At 55.8% G+C, this 15,610-nt stretch overlaps 4 protein-coding genes across 4 annotated transcripts; 3 read left to right on the top strand and 1 right to left on the bottom strand.

Moving 5' to 3' along the window:
- Positions 1 to 173: 173 nt before the first annotated feature.
- Positions 174 to 796, bottom strand: CDEST_06289 (uncharacterized protein). Its single transcript, XM_062922448.1, has one exon. It carries the CDS (start codon positions 580 to 582, stop codon positions 202 to 204), a length of 381 nt encoding a protein of 126 aa, XP_062778499.1. The 5' UTR covers positions 583 to 796; the 3' UTR covers positions 174 to 201.
- A 4,323-nt stretch (positions 797 to 5,119) lies between these two features.
- Positions 5,120 to 7,636, top strand: CDEST_06290 (Putative alpha/beta hydrolase-1). The gene is made up of 2 exons (XM_062922449.1): positions 5,120 to 5,992; positions 6,294 to 7,636. Exons 1-2 carry the CDS (start codon positions 5,455 to 5,457, stop codon positions 7,091 to 7,093), a joined length of 1,338 nt encoding a protein of 445 aa, XP_062778500.1. The 5' UTR covers positions 5,120 to 5,454; the 3' UTR covers positions 7,094 to 7,636.
- Positions 7,637 to 11,608: 3,972 nt separating this feature from the next.
- On the top strand, positions 11,609 to 13,198 carry CDEST_06291 (uncharacterized protein; the record flags this gene model as incomplete). The annotated part of the gene is made up of 1 exon (XM_062922450.1): positions 11,609 to 13,198. One exon carries the CDS (start codon positions 11,609 to 11,611, stop codon positions 13,196 to 13,198), a length of 1,590 nt encoding a protein of 529 aa, XP_062778501.1.
- A 464-nt stretch (positions 13,199 to 13,662) lies between these two features.
- Positions 13,663 to 15,610, top strand: CDEST_06292 (Putative histidine phosphatase superfamily). Its single transcript, XM_062922451.1, has 3 exons — positions 13,663 to 13,668; positions 13,732 to 14,305; positions 14,371 to 15,610. The coding sequence occupies exons 2-3, from the start codon at positions 13,886 to 13,888 to the stop codon at positions 15,607 to 15,609; spliced, it is 1,659 nt and encodes a 552-aa protein (XP_062778502.1). The 5' UTR covers positions 13,663 to 13,668; positions 13,732 to 13,885; the 3' UTR covers position 15,610.

Here is a 15,610-nt window from a genome sequence, read left to right on the forward strand (position 1 = left end):
CGATGAGTCGAGGTTCGGCAAACTTGTCAGGATGCTTTTGGGCTGACGCAGTCCAAGATGCAAGGCACCATCACATCGGGCTTCCATCGCGCTTCATCACAAGCTCTATCGCGAGCTCTATAGCAAGCTCTCTGCGAAGTGTCCCGTCCCAAGACGCCCCAAATGCTACCACAGGGGCATTTAACTGGCGCAGTCTGATGTTCAGAAACACTGGAAACCCAGCCTAGTGTTTCCCATTCCATGCTGGCTGGAGACTTCTTCCCACGCTGCGAGGCCCTCACACTCGGCTGGCTTCATGTCGTCCGCCCACAGTGTGTCGCTGTCTGCCTCAATCCAAAGTGAAACCCTCTCGACCCTCTCGTCTGGCCGCTGGGGGACCCCTGATCCGCCCGAATCCCAACCTTTGGGAAATAGTGAGCTAGGCCTGGGATTGGCCGAGAGCAGGGGAACAACAACAACAACAATGCGATGGACTGTCGGCGCTGCTGACTGGGCGGCGGCGGCGGCAAACCCAAAGCAACTGAACAGGAGACGAGCTTGGCTGCGACAGTGCAACGGACCACCCGCGCATATGCTGTTCATCTGCACAGCGGCGACGGCGACGGCGGCAAAGGAGACGATGGAGGAGAGCCAGTACAGAGATGTAGGTAAGGTACCGAGTGCAGGTACCGGGTAGTGTAGGATGGCCAGCCACAACCTAAAGCAAGTGCTGTCGACGTGTACCCACACGGTGCGCACTGTCTTGGATGCGTTGCGGCAGAAGCTATCTCACAACCCCAACACTGTTAAGGACCTTCCCTCAGGCACGCACTCAACATACAGTGTGAAACGATTTATATCTGTTCTCGGTAGGTATATGGGTAAGAAGTATCCGTACACAAAAGTGAATAGGCACTGATGCAGGTGGTTAGAGCCTGGGGCTGCATAATGAACAAGGAGGCAGTGGTGCCCTCTCGTCCCCCTTTACCGACAAGCACAAGGCTATGAGCCACTGACATTCAGGCACTGGGTGGGCCTTGCTGCCGCTATGACTGGCTGCTAGACCCTGGCTCGGGCTCCGAAAAGGAAAGAAAACAGCACTCGCGAGAAATAACCTGGGGCCTTCCACCTGTGGGCGTGGCCTGGACTCGGAAACGTGGCGGCTGGCACGCTCGACCAGACGTCCCAGGTGCTTCTAGTGCCTGACGCCTTAGGCAAAAACTGCCTCACAGTGTGCGCTTGCCATCTGCAGACCGCCCGTCAAGAAAGCCCACACACACACACACTCCACCCACGTCCAGACAGACCACCACCACCAGCCGCGGAGGCATACACACAGGGCGAAAGTACGTACTTTTGTACCCAGGCTAGTTCTTCTGGGCACTAACAGCGGGGCTTCTGCAAAATGTCACCCTGCCCTGCCAGTCAGTCACTGAGTGTCTCACCCGGGAGTCTGTCACTCAGTCGCTCAGTCACTACCTCATTCTCGACTCAATCTCATACAACCTGGTTTGCGCCCTTTTTTAACACCCACGCAGATCTCAGTGAAGGGCCCCCAACATCGTCACTCGCACCTCCGACACAATTTGCCCCTCCCCTTCCAGCATTGTCCGTCAGTGGCCAAACGATGAACATGCCATGATGCGGCAACCAGGGCTGTTTATCGGCGCATCCTTCCTCTCAGCTTAGCATCCCCGTCCTGATTCTCAGTACCCAACACTCGAGATGCCGCGTCCCCATCAGAGAAGAGCCAAGAGAGCCAAAAGAGGATGGTCAACGTCCGACTGCCGGCCGGCGCACTGCGGGCGTGACATTCCAGAGTTTAGCCTCGACATGCCCTCTTACGCATCGGGAACTCTATCGCCCATCCGTCGTGGCCTGCTTCCCTTCCCGCCGCGCAGCAAGAGCGCCAACGCCTTCTAGATCGAATCTTGTTCTGCCCTCTTGAAAGTTAGTGCCTAGAGCAACATACTGTACATCGGCTACGTCTTTCCTTGGACGAGGCGTGGGATTCGCTGCGGTATCCGACCTTCCACCGCGTATGCATGGAGGACGAACGGGCCTCCTGCGCAGCGAGAGAGACCGTATGATGTACAAGTACACCAGCGACCACTCGGCGCAGGGCAGATCCCTGGGTCTTTCCTTGTCTCCTTTGAGACTGAGTCCCTCCCCATTATTGTGGCACAGCGGTACAGTAGCACATAGCGTAGTATACCTGTCATCGTACAATACGAATAGGTAAGTACAAGCTTCCTGTCCACCCCAGGCCGATGGCTGAGAAAGCTGGGTCGGGCTGGCCAAGCTGGTGAAGCTGCTGCGGAGGCGAGGCAATCTGCCTGAAAGTGCCAGGTGAATCGGCGCCAGGGCACGGCTAGGGGCCCATGGAAGATGGGAAACCACGATGAGACAGCTGACGGTGACTTCGTGATCACTACAGTGGAGCTGGAGGAGAACTCGGGCTGACCAAAGGAGGGGTCTGTCACCCCACGTCCAGTCCGTCACTTCGTCACTCACTCAGCCCATTCATTCGACCCGTTGCCTCACGCCTCCGACGAAGGTTGGTTATTTCGTCCATTCTTTCTTTCAGTGACGGGTAGTCCACGAAGAAAACCATTCCAAGTCCCATGCCGCTCGTCAATGGCTCGGCTCCGGCGCCTAGGACCAGACGGTAAGGAAGAGAGCTGCTATTTTGGTGGTCCAGTCGGCTCTCCGAGCCAATTCGGTGCTTGTATAGATGCAGAGCTGTGAACTCTCTGTATCCGTACTTCATACAAATATTTACACTGACTACGATGTGTGCATTGCATTCTGCAGCGACCACCACAGCCAACCGGTCTTGGGCTCAGGGTTCCTGGATTCGCTGGTCCCTGGAGAGGCCGAGGACCCTTCCCCCCTCTGAGCTCTCCCCCTCCAGCACATGATTGTCCCGATCGAGGCATGATTGGCAGCCATCCTTGGTGTTCTTCTGCCAGGTTGTGCCCTTGCGAAGAAGCTCACACAGCCCAATTGCCTGCAGCAAGGCAAGCGAGCCAACATCCCTCTGCCAGTGGGCACACGGGAAAGGGGAGTTGGAGGAGTGGGGCAGCCGGACCACTGTCATATTTGAGTTCAACGCACGCTGGCTATCCCACAGTTCCTGCTGGCGTATCCAATCCCTTTTCGAAGCCCTACACCAGGGAGAGGGCCGAAGCTCTCTTGGATGGAGGGAAGCCTTTTTTTCGACGACTAGTTAGACAAGCTTCTTTTGTTTCCAGCCTCTGGACCAGCCCTTCCAAGTTCCAGCCCCGTCGACGGTGCCTTCGTTCATCGGCTACCAACCTTCTCACATACATACTTGTACACACACACACACACACACACACACACACACACACACACACGCACGCACGCACGTACACGGTACAGGTACAGACACTCGCTTGAAACTCGCATGCGTAGCCGTACCGTGTGCGGGTTTGTGCCCGTGTGTGTGGGTGGGTGGTGGCGCCGTAGTCGATGTCGCTGTTGGCCGTCTGGGATGGCACTGTCGGACAAGAAGGTTCACCCCACGAAATCTGACGGGCTATGCTTCGACGGTGAATGGGATCTGGGACTGCCGCCTGCCCATTCACATATGCGTCGGCAGCGGATGGGGAGGACAACGAAAGCCACACGCCGCGCGGGGGGGGCGGCGGCGGCGGCGGCGGAACAACATACTGGCATGGGGAGGGGCCCTCCTCTTCTTCACTTGTTCGCTTTTTCACTGCCACACCGCCATTCTGCCATCAAGGTTGGACCAAGGCGCACGCCTTGTGCCAGCTTCGATCGAGACACGGGCGGTTTGTGCGTCGCCTGTTGCGGCGGCCGGGGGGGGGATTATCCATCTCCCTCGCTGTCTCACCAATCACCACCCTTTCCCCCCCCCAAGTGTCTCTCTCTCTCCTCTCCGGGATTCTGTGATCTGCCGCCTGAGTCTCACCGGTGGAGAAAGCCTCGACCACCGCCTCACCCACCGACCACCGTTCCCGTCTTCCCCTCCCCTTGGACACTTCCCCCTCCTTGCCTAAGGAGGGCCTGTGGCTGGGGGAAGTTGGAGAAGCAAGACAAAAGAGAGACAACGAGGGGACCAAAGCTCGGAGCTAGGAAGAGCTAACAAGGCTGGCCGTGTCTGGGTTGCTGAGCCACCTGGCCTGCCGGTCGCCGCAGAGAGCTTAATTAACTTACTGTAAGTCTGCAGAGACCGGACGCCCGTGGAAGAGAATGAGGAAAAGAAGCAAAGAAGCGTCGCGCGGTGCGAGAAGTGCGAGACTGAGTGCGACAGAGAAGTCCCAAGCCCACTAGCAAACAAACCAGCGCAGACGGGCATGCCGGCAGCACTGGCTGGTGTGCATGGCCTTGCATGGCAAGCAACTTTGCAAGCGCATGCCTCCATGCCACCCAAGCCGTCGTGATAAGTAGTCACTGGTTTGGTAAGTGGATCGGCCTGCCAAACGACACAGTGCTGGCTGTGCTTGGCGGTCTATGGACGGACGGCTTGTCACCGACTGGCTTGCGGCCTGGAGTTATTGGGCATCGCGCTGGCGAGTGATACTCCGCTCCGCCCTCCAGCCGATGCGACTCGACCCGGAGGGAGGGAAGGAGGGAACCGACTCTCTGGGTGACTGACCAGTGACTGTTCACCAGTGCTGTATGCTATCCGAGACTCGGTGGACGTTGGTAGTGCAGAAACTTCTTCATTCCGCCGCCCGCCATTCCTCTATGCAACTAAGTGTGTAGTGTAGAGAATAGTGACACTCCCGGCCCCCGGGATTCTTCATTTCCCCTTGCCAACCAGAACCCGAACCCCTCCCCCTGCCCGGCACATTGTCGAGGGCCAGTCCCCGAGTCCCGACTCCCAAATATATGACATTGTTCGAATCCCACTAAACAGAAACATTGGTAGGGGCCCGGCCCCCGCCCGCCCAAGTCCGTCCAAGCATGCCCACGGCGGGGGGGGGGGGAGTAAGTCAGAGAGACAGGTCACAGCGAGCACCCGCCGGCCACTTCTGCGACGTCACCGTCACCCCCTCGGAAGGCGACGAGGACGTATCGCGGCGACGCCGACGACGATCCCCAGAGGCCCAGAGGGAAATTGTCGGGGTGGTTTGAGAGCGCCCAATAGTTCTCAGAGGCGCGGCAATATCAAGACTCAACCAAACGATACCATGATCAGCCCGTAGAAGCTAGCACATCATCTATGCGCAGTCCTTCGCAACGCGTGGTAATACCTCCAAAATGTACCTCGGTACCACTCGGGTGATGCCCCTGCTCCCGGCCCCCGTGCGATGCCGACGGGGATCACCTCCGTCCCACCCCCCCTCCGGGCGCAACGCCCGCACAAACACAACCACAACCGCACATCCCGAACCCGAAGATGCCAACCTTTCGTAACGTGAGTTTTCCCGCCAAAAAGAACAACAAAAAAAAAGGGGAAAAGACCAAGGGGGGGGAAACCCTATGCTTGGCCAGTCCTGTCGCACCGCACCATCAGCCACCCCGCGCAGCACGAAAACAACTCTAGCTCGCGCGGTTGAAGAGGGGGAAGAAATCATAAAAATTAAAATTAAAATGAGGGATAGGATATTAGAATCCCAGCACCTCGGCCTCGGCTTGGCGGCCGCGGCGGCAGCGGCAGCGGCGGCAACGGCCTACCTCCTCCTCACCTCCCCCCATACAGCCTCTCCCGTGTCACTATTCGCCGCCGCCGCCGCCCCGCGCCCGGCCAACGACCGCCTCAAGACGGCACCGTCGCCGAAATGGACCGTCCTGCCCGCTCTCTCGACGCTCGCCCGCGACGAGCTGCCGTACCCGCCCGACGCGCTGCCGGGGGCCCGGGACGTCGCCACGGCCTACGGGAACCTGCGCGTCTACGAGTTCGGGCCCGAGGACGCCGGGGAGAGGGTCCTGCTGCTGCACGGCATCGGCACGCCGTGCCTCGCGCTGGGAGGCGTCGCCAAGGAGTTTGTCGAGAGGGGGTGGAGGGTCATGACTTTTGGTGAGTCCGTCCGCGCCAGCGTCATCTGGTTTGCTCCTTGTTGTTTTTCTTCTTGCTTTCCTTCTTGCTTTCCTTCTTGTTTCTTCTTTTTCTTGTTTTTTCATGCTGGCTGGTCGTCGATTAGACGGGATGGCGCAGTGGTCATTCGCGAGAGGAAGCGATAATATTTGCCGTTCAATCACGAAGGTCGGCATCTCTTGTCGCTGAGTATCATGCCGTATCTCGCTCTCATCCTCCCGCCCTCCTTCTCCCATCTCATACTCGATCCCCCATCACAATGAACACCATCTAACACCGCCAGACTTCTTCGGCCGCGGCTACTCGGACGCGCCCCTCGACATCCCCCACGACGCCCGCCTCTACACAACCCAGGTTCTCTTCGCCTTGGCCTCCTCTGCCCTGCCGGGCTGGACCGGCAACGACGCCTTCCACCTGCTGGGCTACTCCCTCGGCGGTGCCATCGCCGCCGCCTTCGCCTCGTCGCACCCGCACCTCGTCAAGTCCCTCACCCTCATCGCCCCCGGCGGGCTCGTCCGCTCCGCCGCCCACGTCGGGTGGCGGAGCCGCCTGCTGTACAACGCCGCCTGGATTCCCGAGCCCGTGCGACGGTGGCTCGTCGCGCGGAGAATTACGCCCGCCGACCCCGGGGCCGGGGGGGACGTCCCCGAAAAGGAGACCGTCGATGACGACGACGACGACGACATGACGGCGGAGTGGGACGACCTGAGGCTCGTGGGCGGGAGACGCATCGGCGAGGTCGTGCGGTGGCAGGCGCAGACGCACCCGGGGTACGTGAGGAGCTACATGAGCACGATCCAGCACGCGCCCCTCTACGATCGCGGGGGCGAGGAGTGGAGGGACCTCGCGGAGGCGCTCCAAGCGCGGAGGAGCGGCGCGGAGCCCGGGCTGAGGAAGGGGCGGGTGCTGTTCGTTCTCGGGGACAGTGACGATATCGTGGTGCCGGGCGAGACGGTGTGGGATGCCGAGGCGGTGCTCGGGGAGGACGCCGTCGAGGTCGTGGTCCTCAAGGGCGGGCATGAGATCGCCATCACCAAGGGGCGGGACATTGTCGGGGCCGTTGTCTCTGCATGGCAGAGATAGGGGTTGGATAGGGGTTGGCGTACCTAGGTGTTGTAGAAAAACCTGCCAATCAAGGCGGAGACGTTGATGGTCACGAATCCAGAGCTTGCAGTGCCCTTCCGTGCCCTTGGGGTCTTGTAGGCGTCCTTCATGCGCTGCTTGGTCCATTGTACGATGGACTTCACCCGGTAGGTACTCCGTGGTCCGAAGTTACCCCCCGTCGTCCGAACTCCCCTGCTCCGACTGCTTTCCCTAAGCCGTTCTTCTTACTCGCAAGTTCTCAGGCCTGTAAGCAGAGTATCATGTAAGCGTCGCTCTTTTCAGGCTACGTTAATCCCCTTAATTAGGACATACCTTAACTAGGCATTTAGGCGGATAACAAAACAAGCTGTGTATACACACACACATACTCTCTCTCTCTCTATCTCTCTCTCTTTCTTAGGCTACCCCCCTTAGCCTACTAGTAAAGTAGATATAATGTCGCCCTATCTAGGGTAGGTACCTACCTAGGTAAACCTAGATAATTTTAGATACTGCTTAGAAATCTTAGTAGTTTTTTTTGCCTGCCTGCCTGGATTGCCCTTTGCAAGGCCGATAGGGAGTCAAACACTGTAGACGCTACCTACGCCTACTTCCAATCATGAATTTTGGATGGACCACTATCGTATCTGACAATCCCCGTTAACTGCAAAGACCTGCAACCTTTCAAAACACCACCAACACCACCAACCTCACTGCTATCACCACCATCACAATGTCTTGCCCCCACAGACGCCTTTGGAGTTAAAACACCGACAAACAGCAATCACTCCATACTTGCCCACCGACCCTCTGGCGCCTCGCAGTACCCGCGGAACGATCTGCCACCGCTACCTCACATCGTGGCTTCAATCAATATGCAGATGTTGGTCACAAATGTCAGACAAGTAGTTTTATTGTACACGAAACCCATTTCCCAAAAGACTAACGGAAAGAGCCCGGCGGGTGCCTCGTACGACATTTTCTGTCCATAGCCTGTCCACCTGCACGTTGCAATTCATCCTTTCCTTCTGTAGCCATCGATCCAGACAGAAAAACGCAAACATCAACGGTCTGAAGAACACATAAACAAGACAGGACGTGCCTGACTCCTCGTCCAGCTCCAGTCACTCGTCCAGCCCCTCGTCCGGCACTTCGTCCGACTCCCCGATTGAGCCTCAATACCCACATGACCTCAGGCTCTTCCTCTACTAATGTAAATGACCGACGAGACATGAGAATCTATTATGCCACGTCCATGGACACTATCTTGGCCTTCTCTCGTGCCTCGAGGAGAAAGCCCAGGTACACTGGCTCGAACAGCTTGGGATCCTTGATGACCATGATCTTTACAACCTTGCCGACACCCTTTTCCCAGAGTTCTTGGGGAGAGGTTTTGGGATCGTCATTCATCTCGTCGAAGAGAAAATAGACGAAAGTCTTGAGATCAAACATGATGAGATATTTCATCTTGAAGACCATGGCGTAGCCTGCTGGCTGCTTCAGCAGCTTCTCAATGGCCACAGGGGCGTGGCCGCTCAAGGATGCACAGTCTCTCTGGCCTAAAGTGGCCCAAGGTTCGTCGCTTTCCCAGCCCATCCACTTCACAAAGTCGTCGAACCATCGAGTAATCTTTCCGACGTTCTTGAACTCTACACCTGAAAAGGGCCGGAACTCCCCTCTGGGCAAGGCGTCTGGAAGTGACGGAATCTTGTCACTGGACAGGCCGTAAAGTTGGTCAATTCTGCCTTGGACCCAGGCATTCTTCTCGCCCTTTTTTTTGCGGGCACTTTCTTCGCCAGCAGTATCGGCATCCTTCATCTCAACATCTTCTCCAACAGCTTTCGCCTTGCCCTTGTCCGCTTGCTTCTTCTTGTGCCGCCTTTTCGTCTTCTTTGACGCAACCGAGCTGACACTAGCCACCTCGGCTTCGACAACACTAGCCTCCTTGTCACCAGTGTTGCTGCTGGCCGGCTTCTCTACTCTGCGAATACCGTGAGCAGTGAAAGGGAATTCCGAGGTCCATATGGTCTTGTGTGTTTCATAGGGCTCCGAAGCTTCCAGCACCGCGTCAGTGGCCGGATGAAGTCGCAGAACCGAAACGCCGACTACATCGCTCCCCTTCGTGACAACGTGGGCGCTTGTCTTGGGAATGAACGCGTGCTCTTCAACGGAGACTGAGTTCTCCTTCATATTGCTCACGAGGAACTTGGCCTTTCGGATATAGTACTCTGGATCCATGGCAACGGCCATGATAGGAGCGGTAACTCGAGAAATTTGGTAGCTAAGACTCGAATCGGAGGCGTTCTCAAGCTTGTTCTCATCGAACGTGTACTCTGGCATGGCACGAAGGTTGATGAAGTGTTCGTAAGTTGCTCCGGCCAGTGTATCATCCGGATGGGATGGGTCGAAATCCATTCCGTAGGGATCTTTGAAAGCCATGGCACAATGTCGGACGTCTTATTGAGGCGATGGAAAGCAGGAGAAGGGATGAAGTTCGACGGGTAGTTGAGAGAGAGGGACATCAGGATTGCTGAGGTGAACGCGGTAGGACGGAAAAGTCGAAGATACAACGAAGTCGATTGTATCAGAATTGAGGAGATTCGATGGGTAGCTGATAGAGGGAATGAGATAGAGGCTGATGAGAGGCGGTGAGACGGAAAAGGCCAGGATATCGACGAGTTTTGACGATGGAAATGGGGTGGCTCTTTGGACTGGTGAGAGGTAAGAATTTCTTCCGTCTATTCATCAGACCTTGGTGGTAAAAAACGGAAGGCACGAGTAAGGGATTGCTCATGCTTTTCTTCTGGGCAGGGGTAGGAGGGCAAAGGTGAGAGAGGTATTGGGTGATGAGTGTTGCTTGGCAAGTTGCTCTGGTGAGGCTAAGCTGAAGACTCGCTTATCTTTGCTCCCATCTCAGTACCACTTCTAAAGAACCCTAAAGAAGCCTTGCCAGGCAATCTCGGCAGGTGCTTTTTGTATGGACATTGGTGACAGTATAATCAACAGGAGATTGATATAGTAAGAGCCTCCAGGTACAACTCGATTTTGTTGTTTGGTACTTGTCCCCCCCCAACCTCTAAAAAGGCACCCAGTTCAGTTTTAAATCTGAGACTGTGGACTGAAAGTAGCCTAGTCTCGGCTCGTTGAGGTACTCGGTGGTGAGTATTTGCAAAGTTCGTATGCCTGGTCCTAATGGACAGACTTGGACATCATCGGCATCTGATACATCCAGAGTGGGCTGACGTGTACTCAAGGGCAGGAATCCTGAGAATAACAGGCCCAAAGAACGGTAAAGAGCATCCTGCAGCTTCCTCTCAAGCTTCGTGGGAAAATGGCGAAGCTTCCGAACATTTTCCTGGGCATATGGGGCCAAACAGCACCTCCCAGGTGTCATCCATGTACGTTCTTTTGCCAACCAGTAACCACCTTGAGTCGAAGGAACATTAGACAAATGTGCAATAATCGCATCAGAAAAAGGGGATGCTGGAGGATAGGAAAACCTGCAATACGTTGAAGAGGTGCATATGCCATCTCAAATTTGCAGGTAATCAATACCGCAGATATCTTCTTTTCAGACACCAACTGAGACGAGTTCCCAGGTAGTTGAGGCACTAAAGAGTCAGGTATAAGGAAAGGGTATGTTCTCTACGCCAAACAAAATTAACCAGGCGAAGCCAACAGAACGTTAGTTGCATCAGTGACTTTGAGTCGTAATCCATGCAAAACTTCTGTAAGATTACGTCTCAGTTTCTGTGTGTACAAACAACTAAGTTTTACTTGAGACAACTGCCGTGCCCTTCTGTCTGTTGTTCTCTTCGAATTTGCCCAATCGCAACTTGCGCCGCATATTTTGTGGTTTGTAGAGAACAGGCATCAGGAAGTCTTCCTTTACCTATAGGTGACTTAGATAGTAGATAAACATAATAAAAAACACTCCCTGTTATAGGCGAACTAGAACAAGAAGTGTTAGTAGTGCCAAATGGAAGCTCACAATCAAAGAGTCTAATATACCTTAGCAACCTACATTTGTGTATCAACCTGTGTAGATACCTAGCCAGGTATCAGAAGGTGTTGGCGTGTCGATAGCCGTACATGCTCTTTTCCATTCACCAGAAAGGTGCAGTTTGCTTGTTTGTCAAGCTGCCTGCCTGCCTGCCTGCCCTGTGAACCGGTCGGTCAATGCGTGGCTGGCTGCCTCCACCTTGGTACTATGGACACCCGACATCTGAACTCACCCGTCTTTCATCCATCTTTCATCTTCCTGGATGTCTACCTGGACGGGTTATTGACTCTGCCACCATCTTTTTGTCCATTTTCCGTCCCAACTCCATTTCTCCCAACCTTCCATCTTTCTTATTCCTCCGTCTTCTCCTGCGTCAGACAGCACAAGCATCACTTTCACTCACCTTTTTATTTTCAATGCTGCTTTGAGGTTCTCATAGTTGAACCATCACCATCACCATCATCACCATCATCACCATCATCACTGTCATCACTGTCATCATATCCATCGCCATGTCTTCTAGCGCGCGTTTCGACATTGCTCAGTACGGGCCAGGCAAGCAACTGGACCTCAAGAAATATTCACCTGCGAATCCCCATGGCCTCTCACGATACCCTGCAATGCCCCCACCACCATTATATCACCTTCGTGGCTTCAATCCCGATTCGGAGACCCAAGTGAAGCTCGAGATTCTCGAATCACTCTCTGGCGGTATTGACGGAAGAGCGCAGGTCCTTCTCTGCAAGGTCATCAAGCCACCCCCTGCTTCCTCGACTGTCAACGTTGGGGAGGGCGACTACGAGCCTGTCCCAGGCCCAGGCACTCGAATCGTGGCCAAGGTGTATGATTCCAGGTTCTGGCCGAGCGACTATGGTGCGCCGATCAGCAATCACAAACTGGCCGACAGCGATCTCTGCTGTGAGAGTTACGCTTACAAGTACCTCTACCAGAAGAAGTTGACAGGCTATCCGCATCTTACGGCGCAGTACTACGGCACCTGGGCTGTGACGCTCCCCCGTGGCAAGAACAAATCCATGTCCGTCGGCCTGATACTCATGGAGCACATTGTCGGATATTCCATTGACGAGCTGTGCGGCCGTGATAAGTACGAGCAACTGGTCCCGGATGTCAGCGCACCCATCATCTTCCACGAGTCGGACCAGGCCAAGGATGGTGAGGTGTGCTTGGAGCTCACCAAAGAAAACCGCATGGAGGTCCTCAAGCAGTTCATCGACGGCTGCGTCAGGCATATGCACGTGGGCATTGCACACAATGATGCCGAGCCTCACAACGTCTTCATCACCATGCGCAACGGAATCGATGATCTCGACAAGCCACGGACAGTCATGCTCGACCATATCTTGACCGAAGTGTGGTCTATGACCGCAGATGCACGAAAGCCAGGCTACGAAACACACTGTCTCGAGATGTCTAGCAAGCCGCCTCATCCAATGGAGCGGTACAGCGTCAAAGCGCTGCCCAACTTCGCCGGCTGGTACCCTAGCCACTGGGTAAAGCCGGGAAACCACAAGCTGTTTGACCAGTGGCTCATTGAGGCCTTTGGCCCTCTGGAGGACAGCGATGAGTCTCCGTATTGCACATTTGCCGTGGTACGCGAGTGCATCAAAGAGAAGAAGGCTGCCAACGCCCGGATGGTCGAGAACATCAAGAAGGCAGAGGACGACAAGAAGGCAGAGGACGACAAGAAGGAGGCCGCTGAGAAAACGACCCAGCAGACGTACAACCCAAACCCGGACTTCATTCATTTCCCAGCTCGTTTCGTGGGTTCTTCCAGAGCGCCGCATTTCTTCGACGACCACGCATCTGTCTTTCAATTCACGACCAGGAGCGGTCACCCCCTTCCTCCACCCACTAACTGGGTCGGCAAATGGCCTCCTGCTTACACCACGAAGGTCTTCTGGGGTGCCGAAAACCCGCAGGCCGAGGGTGGTGAGGACACCCCAGAACAGGACCCACGTGTTAGCTTGCCGTACCGACAGGCATCTGATCATCGACCCGTGGCTACCGTGAAGCCCAACACCGATCGCGACGACCCTCAGCGACATGAGCAGAAGGACGCCGAGGCGAAGAAGACGAAGTAGGAGAAGGACGATGAGAATAGACATGCAATGGCCAGGCTCAGAAGCATGCGATAAGATACACTCTTCTGAATATGTGTCAGAGAAAAATGGTTTGGTTCCTCGTGTCGTTTGTCTGCCTACTTCTGGCCTCGTACAAAGGTTGGATTTAGTTGAAAGATGAGAGAATGTAAAGAAGAAAAAAACCAAGTTGCCAAAACAAAGAAGGGGGTTAGGAAAACTAGACTTGATTTTTTTATTGCAAACATTAATGATCACTTGGCTCAGAGAATAGAGTGCTCACTTACCTACCTAACTAGGTAGGTAGACGTCAACAAGCTGCAGGTACTGGTGGGACCGTTTAGAGCAATGGCCCCTGTCGCCCCCAGCCAGTCGGCACACTTCCTCCCGCACGTGGCGCACGCGCCCCCACCAAAGCTTCAACGTCGTCTTCTCCCATTTCGTGCCCCAATCATCAACTTTCATCAGTCAAGGTACCTACCTCCTCACCTACCTACCTACCTTTACGATACGAACAAGCACATTTCATATCTCAGGACCCCGGCCGACCTACTACGCCCGATGATCCCTGGAGTTGCATCGTAACTTCATTTCCTTCTTCCTGCACCGTCGAGGCACGTGGGGCACAACCAGGGAGAGGAAGCGCTTGCAGAGTTGCCCTCGTCGGAAGAGACGAAACAATAAGAATGGATGGCTTCCTCGATCTTCTTCCCGAGAAGGCCCCTCGGATCGCCGCTTGCCTGTGTCAAGTCGCTCGTCATCATCGCTAGCTTCCTCGCCCTCGTTCAGTTCGCCCTTCCGCACGTCATGGCCCCCAAAGGTTTCACTCTGCTAGCCGCCCTTGCTGTCTCTGGCGGCACCACTGGGTCGAGCGGCGGTGCTGTGAACGCTGCCGGCGACATCGACTTGAGCTGGCATGCGCCTGCGCAGACCGAGGTTAACAACCTCACTGCCGTCATAAACAGCAAGGGTGTTTGGGGCTTCATTTACGACACCTCTGAGACCCCCGACGACAAGTACGGACAGTACAACTGGTGCAACATGCCCCATGTGCGCAAGACGGAGTATTCAAAGCCTTCGGACGAGTACGAACTCAAATACGTGGAGCTAGTACGTCTTGTTTTGCCCGCCTCGTTCTGTCTTGAAAGGGCCCTTGAGCGCTGACACTCTTCTAGGTCCATCGCCACCATAAGCGCACGCCTTACGTTCTCAACGCCTTCCCCGTGGAACCGTACCAATGGAATTGCGATGACCAGGGCCTCTTTTACTATGGGGAGCCCTTCTCTACTCGCAACAAGCCGGCGAAGGGGTACTGGAAGGTCTACATCTCCCCCGTTAACCCCTTCGTCCCCGCGGGCTGGATCGGCACCTGCCAGTTCCCCCAGATCACCGCCCAGGGCCTCGACGACTCGTGGCTCCACGGTGCTGACCTCTACGGTGTTTATCACGACCTCCTCGGCCTCCTTCCCTCCCGCGACGCCGTCAACTCCCCCGAGTGGCACCGCAAGGTCAAGTACCGCGTCACCAACAATCAAATCACCAGCCAGGTCGCCGGCATGGTCGTCAACGGCATGTGGGCTACCACCGACTCTCTTCAGCTCAGCATCCAGGCCGCTGGCGTTGACTCCCTCGAGCCGCAGTACTCCTGCCCCGCCGGCGCCTCCCTCTTCAACCGCATCAAGTCCGATTCGAACGCCGCATGGGCACAGCATCTTGCAGCCGCCGGCCCGCTGTATGAAACACTCGACGACATCTCGGGCGTTCCTGCCGATGACGGGGGCTTCCACGCCTCTCTGGATCGCTACTATGACAACCTTTCGGCGCGCCAGTGTCACGACAAGCCCTTACCGTGCAAGCTTGTGGACGGCATCAATAGCACCACCTGCATCACCCAGGATCTTGCCGATGCCGCCTACCGTCTAGGACACTGGGAGTACTCACAGATCTATCGCGACGCTCCTGATTCTCTTGCCGCCAGTGTTGCGACGTGGGGCGTCTGGATCGCCGAGCTCGCCACACATCTTCGTGCTGTCATCAAGGGGGAAAGCGAGACGATCTACTTTCACAACGTCGCCCACGACGGCTCCGTCTCCCGCCTGCTATCGATCCTGCAGCTTGACCATATGGTCTGGCCCGGCATGGGCTCCGAGGTCGTGTTTGAGTTGTACAAAAAGAAAGTAGTCGATGGTGGGAACCCGCCGGCGCCGGCCACGACGTCTGTTGTAGTTGCGCCGGGGGCCGGTGCCGGGGAGAGCGGCTGGTACGTGCGGGTCCTCTGGAGCGGCCAGGTTTTCAAATCGTCCAACCCGGCGTTGGGCCTCATGGACATGATCCCCGTTGAGACGCTACTGGCCTACTTTGACGGGCTGGTGGGGGAGAACGCCAGCCTCATCAAGGGCAAATGCCGCGCTTGAG

The sequence above is a fragment of the Colletotrichum destructivum genome, chromosome 4 (genome assembly GCF_034447905.1).
Source record: "Colletotrichum destructivum chromosome 4, complete sequence".
In the NCBI taxonomy this organism is placed as follows: Eukaryota; Fungi; Ascomycota; class Sordariomycetes; order Glomerellales; family Glomerellaceae; genus Colletotrichum; species Colletotrichum destructivum.

What these genes read in the sequence shown, in the direction of transcription:
- CDEST_06292 (XM_062922451.1), top strand. Translation starts at nt 13,886, where the DNA reads ATGGCTTCCTCGATCTTCTTCCCGAGAAGGCCCCTCGGATCGCCGCTT. An exon ending in AACTCAAATACGTGGAGCTA is followed by an intron (nt 14,306 to 14,370) that starts GTACGTCTTGTT and finishes ACACTCTTCTAG; the next exon opens with GTCCATCGCCACCATAAGCG.
- CDEST_06290 (XM_062922449.1), top strand. Translation starts at nt 5,455, where the DNA reads ATGCTTGGCCAGTCCTGTCGCACCGCACCATCAGCCACCCCGCGCAGC. An exon ending in GTGGAGGGTCATGACTTTTG is followed by an intron (nt 5,993 to 6,293) that starts GTGAGTCCGTCC and finishes TAACACCGCCAG; the next exon opens with ACTTCTTCGGCCGCGGCTAC.
- CDEST_06289 (XM_062922448.1), bottom strand. Translation starts at nt 582, where the DNA reads ATGAACAGCATATGCGCGGGTGGTCCGTTGCACTGTCGCAGCCAAGCT.